The sequence below is a fragment of the Vidua macroura genome, chromosome 18, assembly GCF_024509145.1.
Source record: "Vidua macroura isolate BioBank_ID:100142 chromosome 18, ASM2450914v1, whole genome shotgun sequence".
NCBI lineage: Eukaryota > Metazoa > Chordata > Aves > Passeriformes > Viduidae > Vidua > Vidua macroura.
The window spans coordinates 12,742,028-12,766,335 of NC_071588.1; the positions used below are offsets into that span (position 1 = coordinate 12,742,028).

The 24,308-nt window shown below is 49.9% G+C and overlaps 1 protein-coding gene across 7 annotated transcripts in view; it reads left to right on the plus strand.

Moving 5' to 3' along the window:
- The window catches only part of NF2 (NF2, moesin-ezrin-radixin like (MERLIN) tumor suppressor), a 46,841-nt gene that overhangs the window by 9,767 nt on the left and 12,766 nt on the right, over nt 1-24,308 (plus strand). For 2 of the 7 annotated variants that reach the window (XM_053993763.1, XM_053993761.1), the window contains exons 2-14: nt 1,367-1,492; nt 2,485-2,607; nt 4,780-4,863; nt 9,266-9,334; nt 9,474-9,556; nt 10,167-10,242; nt 10,471-10,605; nt 13,090-13,164; nt 14,635-14,748; nt 17,588-17,710; nt 18,083-18,300; nt 18,914-19,019; nt 24,038-24,168. In XM_053993763.1, the coding sequence (XP_053849738.1) occupies nt 1,367-1,492; nt 2,485-2,607; nt 4,780-4,863; nt 9,266-9,334; nt 9,474-9,556; nt 10,167-10,242; nt 10,471-10,605; nt 13,090-13,164; nt 14,635-14,748; nt 17,588-17,710; nt 18,083-18,300; nt 18,914-19,019; nt 24,038-24,168 (1,463 nt within the window). The remainder of the gene's footprint in view (nt 1-1,366; nt 1,493-2,484; nt 2,608-4,779; nt 4,864-9,265; nt 9,335-9,473; nt 9,557-10,166; nt 10,243-10,470; nt 10,606-13,089; nt 13,165-14,634; nt 14,749-17,587; nt 17,711-18,082; nt 18,301-18,913; nt 19,020-24,037; nt 24,169-24,308) is intronic. The other 5 variants (XM_053993764.1, XM_053993762.1, XM_053993767.1 and 2 more) reach the window with 3 other exon arrangements.

Below are 24,308 nucleotides of genomic sequence, written 5' to 3' on the forward strand. Positions count from 1 at the left end.
GGGCCTCACTCTGTTTTGTCTGAGCCCTCGAATTAACCTCCCACTTAAAATCATAGTCAGGGAAAGATCTTCTGCAGCTGAGCCATCCTGTGTCGAGCTGGAGCCCATCCCGGGGGCTGGAGGATAGTGAAATGTGTGAAATTAGGGGGGTTATAATTACAGCACTGCCAAACTTGCTGCTCCTGGCGTTTTGACCCCGAGGTGTTGACAGCGCCTGATCCGAATCGCGGCGAGCAGTCCGGGGGTGGTGTTTTTCGGGAGGGTGGCGGCGGCTTTGTCCTATTCCGGGACTGTCAGCGTGTGTGTCTGAGCTCTCGGGGAAGGGGGAGAGCAGTGACGGAGTCATCGCTGAACGGCAGAGCTTGGCTGAGCTGGGCCTGGCTGTGCCCACAAGGCGGCAGTGGGTGACAGCGGGAGCGGCCCCGGCGTTGATACCGATGTGTCCAGGTGGCACCAGGATTGAGTTGTAGTGACAAGAGATCTGTTTGCCCAAGGGCTTTGGAGTAATGGCCATATGTCTCGGTCCAGCAATTGTTTTCAGCGTGCAGATGGAAGACCAAAGTGGCTTTGGCATATTAGATTCACGTGGTTTATGTCCCTCTTCACCTCTCTGCCTCCCAACACCTCCCGGTTTTACGAGCAAACTTCAGTAGCATCATGGATGCAGCTGCAGGATTGCTCCAAGGACATGGTCCTTGAGCAACCAATTTTCCCTGCTCCTTGGCTGCTTCTGTCACCAACATTTTCAGCAGAAAATGCAGTTTATCAAAATGTGCTCCCAGAGAACCGCTGACTTCAGTGGTAATTATGGGGATTTTGGAGCTCTTTTTTCCCTTCTATCCGTGCAGGGTCGGTGGCTCTGGATGCACTCACTCCATGCAGGGGTTGTGTCACTGCTGATTTTGTGGCTTCTCTCTCTGAACCCCTGGTGCTCATGGTGGTGCTTGTGCAGGGCTTCCTGGACCTGTAGGGAGACACGTTAGGGCCACCAAGGGGCAGTTCAAAGGGATTTTTATTCCCTGTGGCAACAGGCAGGAACCTGAACATATCAGGAGCCTAAACCTGAGCTCAACAAGAGCCTAAATGAACCCTTAGTTTCCCAGGGCAAGAAATAGGGGTGTCATTTTTTGGAAAAGGAGGAAATCACATTTCAGTTTCCTACTGAGGGAGGAGCTGGTGTTCTGCAGATGAGATCAGATGGAAGGAGATAATGTGTGCCTCGTTAGGGTGTTTTCATGTCTGTACCAGATGCATTTGCAGGGGGTTTAAAGTTGACCTTGAGAGGTGAAAACAGTGCATTTGGTTGAACAGAGAGAAGTTCTGAAATCCATCTTTATAACTCTGCTTCCTGTTTGCTCTCTGGCAGGTGAAGTGGAAAGGGAAGGACCTGTTTGATCTGGTGTGCAGGACACTGGGACTGCGGGAAACCTGGTTCTTTGGGCTGCAGTACACGATCAAGGACACAGTGGCTTGGCTCAAAATGGACAAGAAGGTTAGAACCAAAGTTCACAAAATCCCAGAATGGTTTGGGTTGGAAGGAACCCTGAAGCTCATCTTGTTCCAAGCCCTTGCTATGGACAGGGATATTTCCCTGGAGAGGTTGTGTGGGATGACAAAGGAGAATGTCCATTTGTCTTTCTTTGAATGCCCAGGATTGTGTGGTGGGTGAACTGGGACAGATGCACTTAAATCCCTTCTCTGTGGTATCTGGGGGTGTCAGACTGGAAAAAGCTGGCAGAGATGCCCCATCCCAGCATCTGTGCACGCTTGAATCCCCTGGAGACATTTTGGGACACAGCCATGCTGGGGTGCTGCACTTCAGGGTGACTCCAAAGCAAATGAAACCTAAAACTCTCTCTTTTGTGCCCCTGAACACAAAACCATCAGCAGAAAAGTGGAGTTGCCTCTTGTTTTGTTGTTGAGAAAAACCTAGAGCTTGGGAGGAGGAAAACCAGAGTGAAATGGAGATGGGGCTAAGGGATGAAATGCTTCCCAAATCTGTGAGGGGAGGGTTTTGGAGGTGTCAGATGTGGCTTGTTCACATCCAAAGGACACCGGGGGAGGCCTGGGTGTCTCACCTCTCAGGCTGAGGTTTTAAGCCAACATTTAACTGAGCAGTACCAGAGCAAGGTGGTAAGAAACACCACTGAAATAAACTCAGTGCAGGAAAACAAGGAGAGAGTCAGGTGGTGGCGCAGCAGGATCCAACATCTCTCCACAAGTATCAGGAGAGGCAACGAGCACGTGGCAGATCAGGATCAACCTTCACTGTCTCATTTCTCATGCTGTTTGTTTCTGCCTTTTTTTGTTCCCTTGCATCATTAGGAGTGTCAGAAATGTTTGTTTTCCTTTTTTAACTACAGTGTTTGAACTATTTAGGTCTGTTCTAGATGTCTAAAAGTGTCTGACAGAATATGTGCTCATCTGAACAGAAGGGAGCTGGGTCTTGCCTTGAAGAAACCAAATGGCTTTTGTATCCCACAGGTCCTGGATCATGATGTTCCCACAGAGGAGCCCAAAACTTTTCACTTCCTGGCCAAATTTTATCCTGAGAATGCAGAGGAGGAATTGGTCCAGGAAATCACCCAGCACCTGTTCTTCCTGCAGGTAGGAGTCAATAAACTGCTATCCAACCTGAGGGAGAGGGAACCAGGATGAGCAGAAGGTCCCAGGGTCAGAGAGTTGGTCAGCAGAGTGTGCTCCACATCCTTATGTTCACACCTCTCCAAAGGGACTTGTCTTTAGCAACAAAAACTTCCTAAAATAGGTGAAGGATGGTTTTTGTGGAGGAAGCAGCTTGCCCAGACTGGCAGACCTCTGAACTGGCAGACAAGAATGATGAGGTGATCCATAATATCCATGGGTGGTGGCTCAGGGACATGGATCTGTCAGCCAAGGGCTCGTGTCCCTCTGCAGGGTATGGGATGAGCTGTGCTGAGGGGTGGCAGCTGCCTTTGGATGTGAGGGCATTGTTGTGTGGAGCAGGAGAGTTTGATCCTGGAGAACAGAGTGCAGCCAGCCTCTTCCCAGGCTGCACAGCAAAGTTCCTCTCCTCACTAAACAGCCTTCAGGTACCTGGAGCAGAAGAACATCCCAGCAGCTCAGCTCTCTGGTGGAAAAACAGAGGAGAAGGGGAAACCTCACAGTCTCACCTGCCCCAGGAACTCCTGACCTGCAGTTAAGCATTTGGAAACTGTGGTGAACACGTCTCGGTTGGGTTTTTTTTATTTAAATTATTCTACAAAACCTTGTGTCCTGAGAAATCAGTTCAGCTGATGATGTGGCAATGCTGCATGGCTGGTAACAAGGAGCTGCTATCACAGGAGCTCTCTTTCAGAGACGTGATCAATTTTCTACCACAAAATCCATTTTCTGACACATTTTTCCTCAGAAGAGTTGTGTCAAGCATGGTTACAGGGAACAGAGCCCCTCTAGTCAGACTCCTGGGTATTCACTGGGATGTTTCAGCTGCTCTCTGGCTGTTTATTTGAAGATAAATTACAAAAAATTTTTAAAAGTCACCCATTTTTATGTTTTTTACACCAAAGTCAGGACAACCTGGATTTGGGAATACCTCTGTAGCCTGCAGGGTGTCTTGCCCTTTTGGAGTGAGCTCACCAGCCTCTTGATACTCCTCACTCTTCCAAAGTCCATCTTTTTTCGCCAGAGCCAAAAGTGTTCTAAATGCAACGTATTCCTGTTAATTTCCAAGCTCTGTCTCGTGCACTGGTGTCTCTGTAGGGTTATTTCTGAATGCCTCATTTGCCAGGAGCTTTATCCACAGTGAGGAAAAATGCTGTTGGCATCTTTGAGAAGGAAAATCAGAGAGGAAGAGCCATTCAAGCAGCATTTTCTAAATGCAGACCATGACTTTGCTGAGAGGAACCTGGGCTCCTGAATGCATTTGGGAAACAGGAACACATCTAAGCTTGTAAACTCTCCTGTTTTTTATCTTGATGCAGCAGAATATCTGCTGTGATTATGTTGTACCCAACTTTGAGGACTCAAAGCACGTTTTAAATTCAAATTGATGTTCCTGCATCTCCAACAATCCATTTAAGCCTCCCAGGAAATCGTAGGCTTTTTAAAATTTTTCCCCCCTATCTTTAATCAGGAAAATTAAGTGTGCCAACCCAAAAAAGATCGAACATGACAGGTTTAATTTTTGAATGCACAGAAGGCAGGGAAGTGAAGCTGTGGCCTCGGGGAGCTGCACGTTGGCTCTCCCGGGAGCGCACGCGGGGCTCTGCCTGCTGCTGAAAGCTCTGCCACGCAGGTGACCCAGCTCTCCGTGCTGGGATCCAAGGAATTGGCCTCCAGCACAGGTGAGCACTGACTCACAATGAGGCCTGAATGTCCCAGAGCAAAGCTTGCAGTGCACAGAGACTTGGCTGCAAGCTGCTCTTTTATTTAGCAGTGTGGCTGAATGTCCTATCAGTCCGTAGCTCGTGCCTGAAGAGGTTTTATCACTCTGTTTACATGCAAGGTTTTCCCCCCACCCCTTGCCTTTAGCAACAGGATAAATGTGCTGTCATTTTCCACATATAAATTTAGCTCTTCTCACCAACCTGTCTGAGAAAGGTGGTCTGTGAAAGCCTGAGCCCTTCCGAGCCGCCAGAGATTTCCTGGGTCTGGACTGTGATTAGTGTTAGGAAAATTGTTAACTCTGTGTGGTTGACAGCTCAAGTTAAAACAAACTGCAGCCATCTGCTGTGACAGTCATGCTCTGCTGTGCTCCACTAAACGTGTGTTATCTGTCCTTTGCTGCTCTGTGTGCAGGTGAAGAAGCAGATTTTGGATGAGAAGATCTTCTGTCCTCCTGAAGCCTCTGTCCTGCTGGCCTCTTACGCTGTGCAAGCCAAGGTAGGCAGCAAGGGATGCTCCAAGGGCCTGCTGGGGTAGTGTTGATCCAGGTGCTTTCCAGGAGCCACTTCCTGGGGAAAGGGAAAGCAGGGAAAGCTGTGAAAGCTTGGGAAGTGAGGGGGCTACACCAGGACTGCTGCCTTCTTCACATGGCTGGTTCCTGGCTTCCTCCAGACATTGGATGGGTTTTTGCTTTCTCTTTCCAGGACTCTTTAGCAAATGCTCAGCTCATGAGCTGCAGAGCTTGCTTGAGTGTGGCTTACTGCTGGAGCAGGTGAATTCCCTGAGCCTGAGGTTTTTTGGATCTCCTCCCTGCTTTTGCCAGTGTAGCCAGAGGCAAGCCAGCCGTGGGACTGCCAGCTCCACTGCTCCCCCAGAATACTTATCTTGACAATGACTTTATTTCAGTGCTAGAACTGCCACATCCCTTTTATTGCACTGTGAAAGGGCTTTTCCTGGCTTCTCCCTTTATCTTGGGTTTGATCTTGGGTGTTTGGCCTCACCAGACAGAGGGAAATGTCAGTGTTCATTGAGTTCCCCTTGTTTCTCTGCTGCATTCTCCTCTGGCCCAGAGTGGGTGTGTTTTGCTGAGGATTTATTCCAGAGGACACGGTTTTCCAGTTTGGGGTGTGCAGCCTCGCACAGCTTGTCCAGGGCAGAGACTCCTGGGGTGGAGGGAGCAGCCCAGGGTTCAGTGGCAGGGACATTCTTGCAGTCAGGGACATAATTTCTCCCTGTGTATGCACAACATGTGCTGTTGCTCAGTTAACAGCTCCTGGAGCCCAGCTCCAGTCTGTGTGTGCAAAGATCCTGTTTTGGGAGGGAGAGGAGCAACTGCAGTCTGAGCACAGCCCAGCCACATTGTCTCTGCATCTCCTGTTGGTTCTGACTCTGGGTGGGATTTTGGGAGGGTTTGGCTCACAGGACCACAGGCAGGTGGCTGTGCCCTGGTTCTGGCAAGTCCAGCTGTCCTTGAGGAGCACGGCTGTGCAGAGGTAGCTCTGTGGGACCATCTTTGCTGGCAGTGCAGGAGAGAGGTTTCGGCCTTGTTGCCAGAAGAGAGGGCCTGATCCAGATTGTTTTTTTCCTTTGGCCATGTAATTTTCTCATAAGCCTTCAGTCCACACTCTGAGTAGAGCCCTGGGTGCCATGTTCTTTGATGGGGTTTGAATTTACAAGAAATTGGTGGTTTTTCTCCTCATAATTAGACTATTGATGAAACCATGTTTTGTTCAAGAGACTCATCAGCTGGACAAAGAAAAGTTGCTTTTAGAAATGTTTCTGTTTGTGTGAAACATTCATCACTCTTATTAGAGTGCATGAGTAAACACTTCCTTGGCTTTCTTTCCATTGACCTGATCTGAGGATATGTAGAGAATGACTTTCCTGTCTGCAAAATGAATAAACATTGGGTAAATATTGAGCTCTGTTACCTCATGGCCGGGACAGCTCCTTGGGTACAGGCTGTGACTTGGTGCAGGTTGGCTGTGCCTTCCCCTTTGTCCCCTTGGAACCTTGAATGTCCTGGGCCATTGGGAGGAGCTCACATGGAGTCAGAGCAGTTCTGACCATGCTGAGATCAGGAGAAGGAGGAGCAGGGGCGACTTTTCTGCTTTTCACTAAAGGGTTTTTTTTCCAGATATCCTTTTCCTTGCTGCCCCTGCAGCCTGGGACTCCCCTCCTGCTTTCACTCCCAGCAAAGGTGAAAGCTGAAAGCACATCTTTGATAGGGAACTGGGCAGAAGGATGTTGCAGGTCATCTCCTTCCAGTGGAATAGGATAATGATGTCCTTCCTGGACAAGAAAGCAGGCAGAGAGTGCAGTAATTTCACTAATAAGGCGCTGATTTGCATGATTAGGAGCATAATAGCCTGACACAGCAGCGTGTGTGCATCCAGCAGCCACTTATTGACAGCCAGGTACTGCTGATCCATCCACACCAACCTGAGACAGCAAAGGAAACAGGGGGGTCTTAAAAATAACAGCTTATTTATTTCCCTCTCATTGTGTTCATTTGGGGAATTACTATGTGCTTTCCCCTCCAGCCCTGTTCAAACCACCCACGTGGCTTTCAGAGGTTGGAGGTGGTTCAGGTTTTAAATAGCAGGGAAAGACGTGGGATCAAGTGAAAAAAAATGGGAACATCCAGGAGGTTCTTCTATTTTTTGCCCCTTAAATGCAGGTCGCTGCTGTGCTGCAACTCTCTCAGCACTTCAGATCTTGCAGCACAGCAAACAGCTCTTTAATTATTATTGTTTTTCCCCAAACAAGCAATACTTGGTGTTAATTTGTAGCTGAGCGTGCCTCTGTTTATCCAGCAATCTAAGCCAGGCGTATGAGTGTGGTAAAGGCAATTCCATGTCCAATCACAAATATTAATCATACAGTTCAATTAACAAGAGCTGAAATTCCATGACAGTTTGAAAGTAATGATTTAATTGAAAAGGCCTTTAGAAAGTACATTTGCAAAATCATTTGAGCCAACAAATTCTGCAATACTTAAGCCATTTGTTGATTTTTGACTTGTGAATAATTAATGTTCTCATCCAGACTCTCCCCTCTCAGTACAAATATTCCTCTGGGACACGGCAGTATTTTTTAGCACATGAAAAGTCACATAATCCATACTTAGTCTTGGACTTCCGCAGAAGATCACAACAGAAAATAATCGTGTTAATCCTATTCGCTATTATTTTCATCACCTAAAAATGATTTACTTGCTGACTGTCCAAAGTTGTTGGAGTTGCTTCCTTCACCAGTGCCACATTTTTAGTTCTGCTTCCTTTCGAGGGGGGTTCAGGGGCCGTGTACCTGCAAAGTGCTGCATCCTGAGGAGACCTTGGAAGACAGAGAGTTACCGCTGCTCTTGGATGAAATCCGGGCTGGTTTTGTTCTATTAATTGAAGTCTGAGTCAGTGTTGGTTGTTGTTACATGCTCCCTTTGCATCTGCATTGGCTCCAAATCAATATTTGTGTCTTTAATCCCCACGTGTTGTCTCCCAAGCGCAAAGGTGGGATGCGTTTAGACTTTTGATGCTGAGCTCTGGTTTTGGTGCACGGTGTGAAGGTCCTGGCACAAAAAGGAGGCTGAGGGAAAAGCCTCCTGACTTGTTGTATGACCAGCAGGTGCTTCTTGGTCTTGTGTTTAAAAATTGTCACCATTTTGCACTTCCTGAGCGAAGGTTGCTCAGAAAAGCAGGGAGGGAAGGGCTGCCCCACTTGCAAAATGAGTGGCTTGAGCAAACGGTGCTGTGTCTTATGCAGTCAGGCACTGTCACCTCTATCACTGCAGAAGTCCTTGTTGCCAGGTGAAGGAAGTGTGGAAGTCACAGCACTCTGTGTACGTGCCTTACATGCTTTGTTCTTCTCCCCCTGAATTTGCTGGGTTGTTGGAGGAGCCGTTTTCCAGCGTTTTCCTGCCCTCTGAGGCCGTGCAGGAGGTAAATTCATTTTCACATGCACCGCAGGGACACACGGCTCTTCAATCTGTTAATAAGCAGTTTTCTTTCTCAGTCACTTTATATGCTGCTCAAAGAGATGTAAATCTAAACAAATACCAGTAATTAGTGGATGCACTTAACAAATCTGAATTGGATTCCATGACCCAGTTGAGCAACAGACCCTCTGACAGAAGAGCCACCACCTGCCTGAGAGGAATCTGTCAAACTCCTCTAATTTTTTTGATATTTATTCATTAGGGTGATAAGCAGCGACAGAGGAACTGCCATCTGCCTAACCTGGATCACTGCTATCCATCAGTTTTTGGGGACAGGTCTTTCTCCATGTCTTATTTCCTTGTTCCATTACCTGTGGAACTGCAAGGACCTGTCAGCTATAGTCTTGCACTGGCGAAAATGTTAATTAGGGCATGATAATGATAATGAGAATAGAATAGAATAGAATAGAATAGAATAGAATAGAATAGAATAGAATAGAATAGAATAGAATAGAATAGACAACCATCATCTAGTCCAGCTGGACTGATGGAGGACATCAACTGGTGAAGGTCGTCAGCTGAAATTGTGGGAAGTGGTGGAGTCACCATCTCTGGAAGTGTTCAAAAACTGAGCAGATGTGGCCCTTGGGGACCTTAGGGGTGTTCATTCACAGGCTTGATCTTAGAGACCTTTTCCAACCTTAATGATTCTGTGATGGTGGAAAGTTTTGTTCTCTTCCCAGCCCTGCTGCATGAGTAGAAGGAAACTCTTTGTTTCTATTAGCAATGAAATGTCAAGGAAACTCAGGTTATTCACCTTAGAGGGCAGCACGTTCTGTGCTCATGGGGTGAAGGGGTGAGCAGGCCATGTTTGCTGTCACTCAGGGCTGGGTGTGAGGGAGTGAAGGGTTTGACTTGCCCTTGTTGTTAACGTGGGGTGGGCATGGTGTCTGTGCTTCTCCCCAGTACGGTGACTACGATCCCAACGTCCACAAGAGAGGCTTCCTGGCACAGGAGGAATTGCTTCCCAAGCGGGTAAGGAGCTCAGCAGCGTCGGGGAGTCGGTGTCCAAGCTGTCCTGAGGCTGGATGTGCTGCTGGATCTGTCTTGGTGTTTCTGGCTTTCTTGCTTACAGCAGCACTGTAAGCTGGTCTCTGTCTCCCTCCTATCCCAGGTAATAAACCTGTACCAGATGACTCCAGAGATGTGGGAGGAAAGGATAACAGCCTGGTATGCAGAGCACCGGGGCAGAGCGAGGTGAGCTTGTGCTGCTGGGCTGGGTCAGGGCCAGTCCCCTCCCCTGGGGAGTCACCAGGCTTTGGGAAGCTTGGGCAGGCACTGGATGAGCTCTGCCAGCAGGTTAATCTCAGCACAGCAGCATCGGAAAGAGCTCAAAGCTTTTGTTGATGGCTCTGCTTGTGCCTTGCTGTCCCCTGGTCACTGCTGGGGCCTTCAAGAGAATTTAGGATTGATGCAAAGTAAGGACTCGCCTGCATCAGGGATCTCGGAGAATAAATAGGGATTCAAACTATGTGGCTGCCTCAGGTGGCAAAATGCTCCTTTTGGGGGATAAACCTAAAGCCATGGATCTGAAACAGTGACATCCCAGCCAGGGATTTCCTATTTATGCTGAAGGGACTGGGAGGTGAACAAAGCCAGGCCTGGAGTGCTGCATCTCAGCAGCCACTCAGATGCTGGCAGCTGCAGAGTGAGATTTGCTCTTGGAATTTATTGATCCTGCCAGCAAAGACAGGATTGACCTGTGTGATAGAGACAGTCCAAGCTTTAAAGCCTGGTGAGTGCTTAGGATCAGCAGGAGCAGCCATGTCCCTCTCTGATCCTCCCAAACACTGTTCCTGCCTGACAGAGATGAAGCTGAAATGGAGTATCTGAAGATAGCCCAGGACCTGGAAATGTACGGCGTGAACTACTTTGCCATCAGGGTGAGTTGGGTGGGTTGGGGGGTCCTGTTTTCCTGCCAGAGTAATTTCCATGTCCTGGAGAGCCAAGAGAGCTGGGAGGTGGCATTTGGGGACCCCACCTGTGCTGAGGGGAGGCAACAGCTCCTGGTACCCAGTGCTGGGTCACTGCTCGGGGCTGGCTGAGGGGGGGAACAGTAGGTTCACATCTGACCCTCCCAGTGATTTCTGCTCTTTCCTTTTCTCCTGCAGAATAAAAAGGGCACAGAGCTGCTCCTTGGAGTTGATGCCTTGGGTCTTCACATTTATGACCCAGACAACAGGTTGACCCCTAAAATCTCCTTCCCGTGGAATGAGATCCGGAATATCTCCTACAGTGATAAAGAGGTATGGATGTGTCCCAACTACCCCCTGAGAGCAGTAAGAACACAACTGGGATTTAAAATTATTTCTCTTGGCTTCTCTCTCTGCTGTGCTTGCTCTCACCAGCTTAGCTAAGGGCAGCTCAACTCCTCCAGTTGAAACCTTAATCCAAGCCTTCCTGAAACTGTGCAGGAGTGGGCGTGCAAGGGGTCACTGGGGAGCTGGTTCTCCTCTTTGGTTTCAAACCTTCTATGTAATAATCTTTTCAAAAACCCAAAATTGCTGTTGATGTTCTTAGCCCAAATACCAGAGTTCAGAAGTTAAAATCTCTTCTTTACTGCATATATTACAGTATTTATTACTGTGGATATATTCTGTATTATGGAGTACAGGGAGATGTATTCCTGGGGAGAAGAGCTCTTGCCATCTCATTACATCATCTTGGGTGTCAGGCTGCTGGGCTTGGCATAGCAGCTGGAATCTTTTTAGGAAGTTGAGCAATTTAAGGGCACTGTTGGATAGTTATTTATTAAATCCAGAGACAAAAATTGGGTCTTTGGGATTGTTGGCCCTCAAACCTAATTGAGAACAGAAGTGCAATTGGCTGAGGAGGGGGGATTGAGCAGCTCCATTTTAAGTCTGAGAGAGCTGCTCAAAGAAACCAGCTGCCTTCATGGTAAGGAAGAGAATTAACTTCTTAATTAAAAATGGTTTTCTAATCTAAACATGATATTGATCAGGGGAGCAGCTAAAGGTTTCTCATCAGCTGCGTTTATTGCATGTCTTGTGAAGTTTTATAAGCAGTAAATCCGTGCTGGAATTGTCTCCACTTGCTTTACTCCTTAAAGAGCTTCACAAGTCTGCAAAAAGCCCAGCACTGAGTGACTTCCAAAGCTTCCCTTCCTGTTACAGTGCAGTGGGAGCTCCCCAGAATGCAGGGACTGACCCCTCCATAAGCAGGCCTTGCCACAGGACTGTAGCAGAGCTCTCTCCAGGGGAAGGATGGGTCCCTTCCATCAGCTCAATCATCTGTGTAATCAGGTGCCCACGAGCAGGCCTGACCTGATGCACACAGGGCCAATAGCTGGGAACAGCAGCTCTGCTGACACCACACTGGGGGTTATCCCTCCTAACAAAGATTGACTGTTCACATGGAGCTGAAACTCCTCTCCCAGCACATTCCTGCTGCTGCTCTCAGTGACTGCTGGGGGCCCTGCTGGAGCCTGAATCCAGGGACGTTCATGCACGTCTGCTTTTGTGAAAGTTTTAAAAGATTGGCTCTTAAACTGCCAGAGCGAGGCAGTGCCAGGGCAGGGCCCTTTGCAGGCAGGGCCGTGTATTGACAGATCTCCCACTCTAATGGACACACTGTCTGCTCCAGCTCCTCAGCCCGTTATTTCTGTAGCGTGTGGGGGAGTGATGGAATATGTGCATGTCTCCTAAAAAATGCCATCTTGCAGAGCACTCCATCTCTTCAAGTACCCTTCTGATAGTGCAGAGGCTTCTCTCCATCCAAGGGCTGCATTACCAAAGCCCTTGAGGGATTTGTGCCACCACTGGCCTCTCAAGAGACCATCTGTGGGAGAGCTTTGGAGAGGGTGAAGCCAGGCCATGGGTAGAGCTGGCTGGTTGGCACATGGACTGTAAATATAACTTACAGCCAGGGAATAAGAGTTTGAATTGTGGGGAAATCTTAGGACATGGCTGAGTTCTGGAGAAGAAAATACATGGAAAATTCTTCTGGGGAGCTCTTGTGAGTGGAGGTGTCAGTGGGAAGGGCAGCAGCTCTTTGCTGTGTTCCTGGTGCAGCTCTCCTGCCCTTTTAACTCCCTGACAGGAGAGTGCAACCAGCTGGGAGTTGGGCTCTTCTCCCAGGTAACAAGTGATAGGATGAGATGAAGCAGCCTTGAGTTGTGCCAGGGAAGGTTTAAGTTGGATATTAGGGAAAATTTCTTCATTAAAGGGCTGTCAAACCCTGGCCCAGACTGCCAAGTAGTGTTCAGAACACTTGTGTATGTGGCACCTGGGGACATGGTTTGAGGGTGAATATGATGCTGTTGGGTTGACACTTGAATTTTAGGATCTTGGAGGGCTTTTCCAACCTTAATGATTCTGTGGTTCCCATCAGGCAGCTGAGCTGGTTCTTCCTGCCTTTGGAAGCATCCTCAGTTCCTGCTGTGGTTTCTGTGTTCCCTGCAGCTCCCAGGAGAGCAGCACGTTGCCTGGGGAGGTGCTGAGCTGAACCCCCACCCCTGCAGGGTTCTCTGCAGAGGACACCAGCTCCTGTGGCCCCCATGTTTTCTTGACAGGAGGAACAGTTGTCTCCTTGGCTTCTTTTGATGCAAGTCCTCTTGCTTGGCTCAGAGCCACGGGGACGGCTCTGAGCCGTGTGTCTGACCCTGCTGACCTGCTCTGAGCCAGAGCTTTCAGGAAGAATTTTATAGCTGCCTTTTTATTAAATGCACCACTCTCTGATAACTCTCTCCCTCTTTATTTTTTTCTTTTCAGTTTACGATTAAGCCATTGGACAAAAAGATTGATGTTTTTAAATTCAATTCATCAAAGCTGCGTGTGAATAAGCTGGTAAGTGCACAGACAGTCTTTTTTTACTGCCTGCAGCAGTGGGTTCTGCAGAGAGTGTGAGACAACAAGCTTTTGGGGCTTTTCCTTTGAGAGGGAGCTGCTGCTGTGTGGTTGTGATGGGGTGTAGCAGTTACTGCTCGCTGAAGGAGGGAAGGGGGAGACTCAAGTTAAGCTGCTGCACAGAACCTCTCCCCTTCCCCTCTTTTTGTGCTCCCTTTTGCAGCTCTTGGCTTTCAGCTGACCTAAATAGTGGAAGCACTTAGTAAATAGAACTCCCAGCTTTGCCCAGTTCCTCTTTCTTCCCATGTGGATCGTTCCCATTCTGCCCTGTGTCGTAGCTTTCCCTGCTTTGGGAGGCACCTTTACCACAGTCCTGGCTTTTCCCCCTCTGAGGACACTCTCCTTGGACAAGGATGGGCTGCACTGAGCTGTCCATATTGGAGACCACCTTTAGCTGATGGTCTGGATTTGGATCTGTTGTTAGGTCACACAGGTACCTTTGCTGTCCTGGTTGTTGGCTGTGCTTCATATTCCATAGGAAATGGGGCTTCCTCATTCTCTGCATCATCAGGTTCATAGTGCTGAAATCTTCAGAGAAGATTGGGTTGTGGCTGCCCCATCCCTGGAAGTGTTCCGGGCCAGGTTGGACAGGGCTTGGAGCAACCTGGGACAGTGGAAGGTGTCCCTGCCCATGGCAGGGGGTGGCACTGGATGATCTCAAAGGTCTCTTCCAACTCCAACCATTCCATGATTCTTGTGATTTTATAAAATGGAAGAAGAGCATGTAAATCAGTCCTTTAGAAAAGAATCCAAATTTAGAACCCTGCTTTTATTGCTAAAAAAATCTTTTCACTCCTCTGTGTGCCCACCTTGTGCTAACCCTCCTCTAGCACTGCCACCTCCCTGGTCCTTACCAGAGAGAACCACACTGGGGCTCAAATCCCTTCAGCAAAGGAATCTGGAGATGCCCAAGCAAGTTTTTGATAAGCCTTCTGTTTGTCCAAATGGAAAGTGGTTTTCCTTTTTTTTTTTTTTTTTTTTTTATTTATTTTTTAATCTCAGTGCCTTAAACGTACACTGGGAAGAAGGTGCAAGTTCATCTTGAGCCTAAAGAAAGGGAGCAGTGAGAACCAGGGAACCAGGCAGAGCTGTAGAAATTTTTATTTCATTATTTGGCCTCTTGTCTTTTCAGAGTGGGTGTAAAACAACACCCGTGCTGTGCTGGAGGCACAGAAAATTGGTGTCTGCAAAGAGCTGCTATACCCAGGAGCTGGTGTTTGGTGTGGGACCTGGCTCCCTGCCCCTCCTACAGCTGTGAGAGCTCACAGGGTTGGAGCTCAGTGGGTGGAAGCACTAACAAGCACCAAATCAAAGCAATTCTAGTGGTTTTGTGTGTCAAGAATACAAACCACCTCATTGCCATCACACATACAGCTGTTCCTCTCTGCTCTTCACCCCTGACTGCAACAGATTCTTCAGCTGTGCATTGGGAACCACGACCTCTTCATGAGGAGGAGGAAGGCAGACTCGTTGGAGGTGCAGCAGATGAAAGCACAGGCCAGGGAGGAGAAGGCCAGGAAGCAGGTGAGCCACGTGTCCCATAACCAGTGAGCCAAAATCAGAAATGCTTGGGCTTGGGGAGAACAGGTCTCTGGAATGACTTCAAAGCAGCTTTGAGGGAAGGTCCAGCTGAACATTTTTTAGTAGCCTGCTCCCAGCTCTCCAGTCATCTCAGCTTGGCTCTGCAGGTTGGTGGCAGCCTGAGTCCAGCCCCCAATTTGGGAACAAAACTGAGAGGACAGGAGGGAAGAGCTGCCCTGGTTGTCTACAAGTGCGTGGCAGGCCATGTGTTGGGACAGTTGATAAATCAGGGGCGGTGAGGGGGAGCTGTGCTCTGCTGTAGCTCTTTGGCTCATTTCTAATTGCAGGGTGATGGAATGCACACCGACATTCCGGGCTGTGCAGCCTGGAATGCTAATGCCATGCTGGCCTCTCTCCGTGCCGCGGGTCAGCCGGGGCGGCCGGCACGGCACGGCGGAGGCAGCGGCGTGGAGCCCACGAGCAGAGATCAGCAAATTGAATTGTATGAATCATTGTTTTCTGCTCGTAGACCTTTTCTACTCACTGAAACCCACACAGCTAATCTGAGCACTGGTGCTTGGAATATAAATGGCCCTTTGGCAGGGAAGCCACTAGAGAGGAGCAGGAGAAGCCAGAGCAGTCGCTGCACCCAGCAGGGGCTTGTGCTCGTGGGTCTGGGTGTTACTGGGTTTGAGTGTGGCCATAGAGGTGCTTGTGTGGGATGAAGGTGCTCAGCTGGCCTGGAAATGGGACATGGCTTGTCCTTCAGGCACCTCTCTCAATCCTTGTGTGGGATGGAGGTGCTCAGCTGGGCTGAAGGTATGACATGGCTTGTTCTTCAGGCATCTCTTGGTGTTTGTGTGGTGCTGAGGTGCTCAGCCAGCCTGGAAATGGGATGTATCTTGTCCTTCATGTACCTCCCAAGGTGCTTGCATGGTGCTGAGGTGCTCAGCTGGGCTGGAGGTGGGATGTGACTTGTCCTTCAGGCACCTCCTGAGGCAGTTTTCCTTCATGTAGCTCGTGAAGTGGCAGGAGAGGTCTGGGCTTGAGTCACTACAAGCTCCACTGGGGAAGAGGAACTTCCCACAGGGATTCCTCTGGTCAGTAAGGAGTTGGCACTATAGAACCATTGAGGTTGGAAAAGCACTTTGAGGCCTCCAACCATCAACCCTTCACTACTGTGTTCTCTAAGCCTTGTCCTTAGTGGAGCAGAAGGTCCTTGGAAGGAGCAGCATGGTGTCCAAGTGCTGACAGCCTCAGGGATGGGTGGTCAGGCACTGGAATGGGCTGCCTAGGGAAGTGGTGAAGTCAGCATCCCTGGAAGAGTTCAGAAGTGGATGTGGCACTCAAGGATATGGTTTTGTGGAGTACACAGTGGTGCTGGGATAATGGTTGGGCTTGGGCTTAGAGGGCTTTTCCAGCCTAATCAATTCCATGAATCTTTAAGTTTTATGATCTGTGAGGTTTTGATGTATTTGGATAACACCACACCCAGGATCTTGTGCTTATTTGGGCTGCTGGAAGAGGTGAGGGCTCTGGGAGGGATCAGCAGCTTATGGCTTCACTTGAGCTCCCAAATCCAGAGCACTTGGGCTCCATGGGAAAGGTCAGGCTCCTGTGTGGGCTGGCTGCCCTGTCCTGAGTGAGCCACTGTGCTGTCTGCCCTGCTCCCTGCTCCCTCCCCAGCATCCACAGTTGTTAACTGGTTTCAAATAGTCCTTTTAGATCAGGAATTCTTGTTAATGGGAGTCCTGAGTGGGATGCAGATCATAATGATAATTAATGAGGGGAACCTTTAATGGAAGGAAGCAGAACGGCTGGAACAGTGGGCGTCCCGCTTTCAGGGCACAGCTGGTGTCCAAGGAGTAGAGAAATGTGGCTTGTCTCACTTCCTTCCCTTATTAAACCCAGCAGGTCTCCTGTCCTGGCTGCAGCGTGGATATTTATAATGCCCCATCCCTGTGGGACTGGAGGGATTAAACTCAGTGTGTTAATTAGCCCAATGGCTCCTTTGGGCTCTTGGCTAGTGAAGAGGCAGTCCCTGGGCACAGCAACCATCCCAGCATCTTCTGGGGAGAGCTGGCAGGTCCTGGTGGCTTGGATCTTCTCCTCCTGAAGAAGCATTGCTGTACCCTGCGAATGGAGAGGGTTTGTTTTATCCAGGAATTGTCAGAGATGGTTGCCCTCTGTGTCACCTCCCTCTGAATGAATGGAAGTGAAGGTTCCAGGATGCTGGGTTGGATATCTGATCAAAAGGAGCAGCTATCCTTGTTCTCCAGCCTCCTGCCCTGTGCTTTGGTGTTTGGGAGGTGCCCTCAGACTGTCTTTAGGCCCAGTCCTGCTGTAAGAAACTCCAGAGAGTTAAGCTGGAGATCTTGAGACCCAGTTGGTCTGGTCTGCCCTCTGACTCAGCCTAGGAGGGCACTGTCTGGGGACATTGTCACCTGCAGGCAGCTCCTGTGGCCATGCTGTGAGTGACAGCCTGAGCAGAGGATGGGAATTGTCTCAGGACTGGCACTTTTCAAGGGGGCATCAAACAGGCTGCCCAGGGCAGTGGTGGAATCACCATCCCTAGAAGGGTTAAAAGAAGGTGTGGGTGTGGCACTTGGGGACGTGGATTAGGGGTGGCCTTGGCTGTGCTGGGGGAACAGTTGGACTTGATGATCTTTTCCAACCTAAGTGATCCCATGATTCTGTTCTTTGATCAGGTCACCCCAGTCCATGGACGTTCCCATTGTCACTAAGCAGAGAGGAGCAGCAGTGCTCTGACCTCACCTGTGACTCTTTCTCACCTTCCTCACATGTGTTTTTCTCCTCGCTTTCCCCAATCCCTTTTTCCCAGATGGAACGACAGTGCCTGGCACGAGAGAAGCAAATGAGAGAAGAGGCTGAGAGGACCAGGGATGAGCTGGAGAGGAGGCTGATGCAGCTGAAGGAGGAGGCAACCATGGCCAACGAGGCTCTGGTAGGTCCCTGGGAGGCCATTTCCCGAGCACTGCAGCTGCTCCTCACTCTTTCCACTGCGGAAGCGTTTTTGGAAGCGCTCTATGGCTGCCCTAAGACTGTTCCCAAACTGCTGCCAGTGGCCAGTGAGCAGCAGGCTGGATGGAGCTATTTCATCCTGCAGGGCTGCTTGGGAGGAGCACAAAGAGGATGATTTGGGACAGAGCCTGGGCACATCCCAGCCTTGGTGGCAGACGGCTGCAGGCTTTCACGGAAGGGAGGGATTCTACGGAGCGTGTCAGAGCGAGCAGCTCAGGGCCCTGCTCCGGGGGCTGTGGGCACCTTTGGGGAGACATTGGCTGTCCTTAATGGCTTCGTGTCCCGGAATTGTCAGATGAGGTCGGAGGAGACGGCGGATTTGCTGGCGGAGAAGGCGCAGATCACGGAGGAGGAGGCCAAGCTCCTGGCTCAGAAGGCGGCCGAGGCCGAGCAGGAGATGCAGCGCATCAAGGCCACGGCCATCCGGACTGAGGAGGAGAAGAGGCTGATGGAGCAGAAGGTGCTGGAGGCAGAGATGTTGGCACTGAAAATGGCCGAGGAGTCGGAGAGGAGGTCAGAGGGTACAACCTTGCAGCTGCTTTTGCTTTGCTTCCCACCCCCTTCAAGTTATCCCTCTGAGTTATCCTCCCTCAGCTTCCTACGTGTGTCCAACAGCACATGGCCCTTTGGCCCAGATGGTTTCCCTCTCCAAAAGCCAGCTCTGCTTTTGGGTGCTTTCTGCAACCCTCCCCTGCATTCCCCAAAGTATTTAACAACATAAATAACACCTGGGGGTTGTTCTTCCTCTGGATGGTAGATCTACATTCCCTATTCTCTCCTTACTCCTGTACTTATCTCTCAGTTGTTCAGTTCTCCTTTCCAGCCATGAGTTCTGTTCCAGGTTAGCCTTGAACAGAGACTTTGCTCCTTGTTAAAACTGGTGTTTCCATCCTCCTGATACCCTAGCCCAGGTCCCATGGTGAATGTGGCAGTGAGCAGTAAAAGATGAGCCTTGTTCCCTTCCAGCTGATTACTCCTCTCTGTGTGAGAGCCTGCCAGGTGTCAGCCCTTCTGCTCAGATGAACTCAGCCCTTCTCTGTCTCTTCTTGCCTAATGCACACTGGTCCTGCTTCTCATTCCTCCTGGCTCCAGTCTGATATTTGCTGTTTGCTGTTGGTCTTTGCAGGGCAAAGGAGGCTGATCAGCTCAAGCAGGACCTGCAGGAGGCTCGCGAGTCGGAGCGCAGAGCGAAGCAGAAGCTCTTGGAGATCACTAGCAAGTCTTCCTACACAGTAGGAGAGATCTGTGTTGTACTTCCCTGTTCCCTGACCTCCTGTGTAGCCTGGAGGAGCCTCCTTCTCCATCCCAACCATGGAGGGGGCTGAGCTGTTTCTTTGCTGCTCAGAAATCCTGAGCAGTGCTTGCCCTTTTCATCCCTGCATCTCATCCAGCAGAACTTCACTATGCTCTTTTTTTTTCCACCCACCTCTTGCTACGAGAGCACAGGAGCTGCTGGTGAAATTAAAGCAGCAAATTTTAAAACCAGTTTAGCAGCTGTATCAAAGCCACTTTGCCAGCACGTGTGGAGTGCACCAGCTTAGCAATAACCTTTAAAATAGGGTTAAATATGTCCTTGTTAGGTGGGATAAACACTGTTCAGAACCTGTAAGTTCATTCTTTGGGCATAAACTGGACCTTCATGTGCTGGAAAAAAACTTACTTAAGGGAGATTATTCCATAATTGTCCATTAAGAGGATTTCACACCTTCCTCTGAAGCATCTGGTCCTGATTCGTGCCGGGCACCGAAAAGCCAGACTAGATGACCATTGCTCTGACTTGTCTGGCAGTTCTTTTCCTCTGCTTCCCTAATTGTGCCTGCAAAGCCCATCAGGTGCCTCCAGCCCTGCAGCTCACACCTGTTCCTTCCTGGCCTGGGGGAAGGGGAAGAACATCAGGAATGGGCTTGACCTGGGAGTTATGGACAGGCCAGCACAGAGGTTGGAATTTGTACCTGCAGGCTCCTTCCCCCTTTGTCTGGAAACTTTATAGGAGCAGATTGGAGAGGGGTTGAGATGAAGCAACTTCTCATCCTGATTCCCTGGAGTTCACTGCAAGAATATTTGGAAGCTATTAAAAATAACAGTGATGGAAAATAATCAGGTGCTCTCAGCTCTGGGACACTCAGTCAAGTGAATGCTGGATAAAGCCCAGCTTTGGAGTGCTCCTTCTTGTACAAATCACTAGAATTCTGGGATGCACCAGCTCCTTAATTCTGGCTTTAACTTGTGCACAGGGAAACACTTGTCCTCATTGGAACCGTGCTGCATGGCTACACCAGCCAGTGTATTTGGGCAGCTCTTCCACACCGCGTTCCCTCGTGTTGCCATGTCCATCCTTAGTGAAACCAGCAGAGCCCCAGCTCAAAGCCCTTGTGCTGAAATCTCTGCGCAGTGGAGCAGCTGGGTGGCTCAGCTCTCTCTTCCCGTGGAATTAGAGCCTCATTAGGGGAATGTTGTGGGATTGCATGGAGCTCAGCTCCACCCCTCCAGCTGCATCTGCCTGGTGGCAGAGCTGCCACTTCCAGACACATGGGGCTGTGTCCTCTGCCTTCCCTAAAGAGCCCTGGTCTTCCAGACACGGATGCCAATGCCTGCTGGGGAGGGAAATGCTTTTTTCCTCCCCATTTCAGTGCCAGGGTCCCCTCATGCAGCTGCTGCTCCTCCTGCCCCTCTCCCTGCCCTGGGATGAGGGATGTACTGCACAGATTCTGTGGCTGTTGTTTTCAAGGTCAGGAGGAGGCTGGTGTGCCCAGCTTGTCCATATCCAGGTGAAAACACCTTGCTGGGCTCTTCTATCTTCTGTTAAACTTCACTGGATTGCCAGCACATGGAGGGACCCTGATTGGAAAGCTGTTCTTGGGAGACTTGAGTTCCTCAGCTCTGATGAACGGTGCAGGATTCCAACTTTTCTCTTCCTGAACGAGGATATAACATTGGGCTTGTCCTTTTCCATGGTCCCAGACTTGTGCTGTGTCGTCCCCTGACACTGGGAACTCAGCAGGACTTCACAAGAGCAAGAGAGGAAGGAGGGAGTGGATGGATGTAGAATCATTTAGGTTGGAAAAGACCCTTCAGAGATGGAGTCCAATCCCTGACCTAACTCTGTGCTGCAGAAAAGGCAAAAGAAACAGTTAAATATATATATTTTTCAACTTTCCAGTCTCCAATCTTTAAAACTTGTTTGAGTGTTTTTTTAGTCCTTGAAGCCCAGGCTGCTTTTATGATGTCACTGGTAGGTGATGCATGAGAAGTGAGATGTGGATCTGAGACTCAGGCCGTCAGGGCTTGGAGAACAACTCATTCCTTACGGACTTGGCCACAAATCTTTGCCTCCCTCAGTGCCCTTCAGGTGCCAGCTAAAGGCAATCACCTCCTCTCTGATCCTGTGGGAGCTGTCAGTGGCTGGTTTGGGCTTGCCCAAATTCCTGAGCAGCAAAATAAAGGCAATGGCAGCACCAGGAGGAGCTTTCCCTGCAGGGGAACCCTCTTGACGTGCTCTGTGCTCCCTCTGGATCCTCTGTGTCGCTCTGTATTCCAGAGGGATCCAAGGGATGGCTGCTGCCGGCGTGGTGCTTGCCTCTTAACGGCAGGAAATTGCTGTATCGCAGGAACAGGGCTTTGCAGTTTGTTCCAGGTCAGGGAACACATATGGAAAAAGCTCCCTGTCCTTTTTATCACCCCACAGCCCTGGATTAGAAATAACACCACCTGCTGAAAGAGCTGCCCAGGATTGTTGCTAATGGCAGGGAATCTGCAACAGGAATTCTGTTCCTCTGCCCTGCCCAGGTGAGACCCCACCTGCAGAGCTGCCTCCAGATCTGGGGACTCAACACAGGAAGGAATTGGAGCTGCTGGAGCCAATCCAGAGGAGGCCACGGAGATGCTCCAAGGGCTGGAGCCCCTCTGCTCTGGAGCCAGGCTGGGAGAGCTGGGGGTGCTCACCTGGAGAAGAGAAGGCTCCAGGGAGAGCTCAGAGCCCCTTGCAGGGCCTAAAGGGGCTCCAGGAGAGCTGGAGAGGGACTGGGGACAAGGGATGGAGGGACAGGACACAGGGAATGGCTTCCCAGTGCCAGAGGGCAGGGATGGATGGGAGATTGGGCAGGAATTGTTCCCTGGCAGGGTGGGCAGGCCCTGGCACAGGGTGCCCAGAGCAGCTGTGGCTGCCCCTGGATTCTTGGAAGTGTCCAAGGTCAGGTTGGACACTGGGGCTTAGAGCACCCTGGGATAGTGAAAGGTGTCCTTGGCCATGGCAGGGGGTGGAACAGGATGAGCTTTGAGGTCCCTTCCCACCCAAACCATTCCATGATTCTGTTAAATGCTTTGCTCCAGATATCAATCCTGTGCCTTTGAGAGCCCTGAACCTGCTCACTCTTTGGTTTTTCCATACTCCTCCTCACTCCTGCTGCTCTCTGAGTTCTCCACCAATTTTTTCCCATGCTCCACAGCAGAGCAGTGCTGAGGGAAGAGAAGGAAGTAGTGGCTGTAGCAACCCTGATGAATTGGCTCAGGCCTTAATGGCTGCAGCAACTGAAATTCCTGCTCAACTGTTACTGCTGCTGTTGTGACTTTTTAAAAACAAAACCCAACAAAGCTTGTACTGAAAAAAAAACAAGCTAAAGGTTGTTTGAAGGCCAGCAGGCTGGCTCGGATGCTCCTGGCTCCCCTGCGCTGCAGGGACAGGAGAACCTCACGTGGGAAGGACTTTGGGAACGCCTGTGTGCCTTACAGGGAAGGGACTTGAATGTCAATGGGATGCAAGTATTTAAATCAGTTAAGTGCTTTGGCAGACCTGTCCCCTTTCCTTCGAGACTGGAATTTAGGTACTGAGCTGTCCCTTCCAGCGCCTGCTCCAGAATTAATGTGGCTTTGTTCCGTGCTGGCAGCAGAGGGGGAGGAAGGAGTTGGGTTTCCTTGTCATGTGGGTCTTAACTCACCTGGAAGGCTCCAGCCAGGCCAAGTGCAGTTTGAGGCACCTCCTTGTTTATGCTTGTATGAGGTGTTTGTGTTCCAGCTTCGCCGATCGATGAAATGTTGTCCCTCTCAGATTTGTCCGAGCTGGGATCGAGCCCTGGCTGTTTGTGAATTCCAGGCTGGTGGTGAGGGAAGAGGCAGGTTATTGTGCAGAGTAAATCTGTCACCCCAGTGCTTGCAGGTCTTGCTGAAGAGGAGCTAACTGAAAACAGTGCTTGGAGTATCCCAAATAGGAGAAATGAAGGAAAGAAAGAGCAAATAGAAGCTCAAACTCTCATTTGATAGAGCAGGTACTCAGCAGTGCCATTCCAGCTTTGGGCATGTTGTTTTCCTTACAGGAATCCCTTAAAGCAAGAAGGATCATCCAGGAGGGAGGTGGAGGATCTTTGGGATGCTGGGCTGGGTTTCTCATACCCCAGAGCAGGGCTGAGCAGGCTGGCAGCAGTTGTGACTCAGCCCCATCTGATGCTGCATGTGCCCTGCTTGCCACCTCATCCAGTGTGCTGCAGGAGCAGAGCCATGACTCCAGCAGGATATTCCTATCCTCCTAATGAGCCCATTTGTTAGAGGTGTGACAGAATTTTTGACTGAGAGGAAGAAGGGTCATTTTTTAGGAGAAGATAAAACCTGAGGGCCTGGCAGTGTGTGTCACTGGGGGATAGCAAAGCATTTTGCAGGAGGAAGAAAGTCCCAAATCCTTGCTCAGGTGTTCCAGGAGTGGTTTGCTGTGTTATCTCCATTTCCAGTTGAATCTAGAAGTGGTTTCTAAACCTTTGGAGCTGTAAATTACTGAGGAGATAAAAATGTGCATCTCCATGGACCTTGCTGGAATGACATCCTTGAGGTCACATTGGTCTTTGCTCAGGCTTTGGGGAGCTGTGGAGTGCAAGACTCTGCTGTCACACAGGATCTTACATTGTCCCTGCTCACAGCTTGAACTTTATAAGCCTGATTGAATGTTAAATAGCAGACAGATGACTCCCAAGAGGCAGCTTAAAGTGACACAGCAGTGATAAAGCCTTGATTTTACCAAGTTTTGTCAATAGATTTTGAAGGCAGGTGGTGTGTTGTCTCCTCTTTTAGGACTACAAAGAATCCTGGAGGAGCAATGGCTTTGAATTGGGGAGCAAATTGGGAATGGAGCAAGGGGATGTCCAGGCTGATCTTGTGCTCAGGACTCTGGGCTCAAGCGTTGCTCTGATTTTACGTTGGCGTTGCAGAACATTGGCTGTAGTGACATTGTGTGGCCCAGAGTGATTAACTTGTGCTCTCTCTTCAGCAGTCCATGAACTCAAGTACCACAGCACTGCCCACTGACCTGCCAAGCTACAACCTCATCAGTGACAGCCTCTCCTTTGACTTCAAGGATACAGACATGAAGAGGCTGTCCATGGAAATTGAGAAAGAGAAGTATGTGGCACACATCCAGTTTGGGCTGAGCTGGGATTTGTGCTGAACTTGAGCCAGGTGTGGCCAGGAAGGCCAAGGGCACCTGGGCTGTGCCAGCCCTGGGGTGGCAGCAGGAGCAGGGCAGTGCCCGTCCCCTGAGC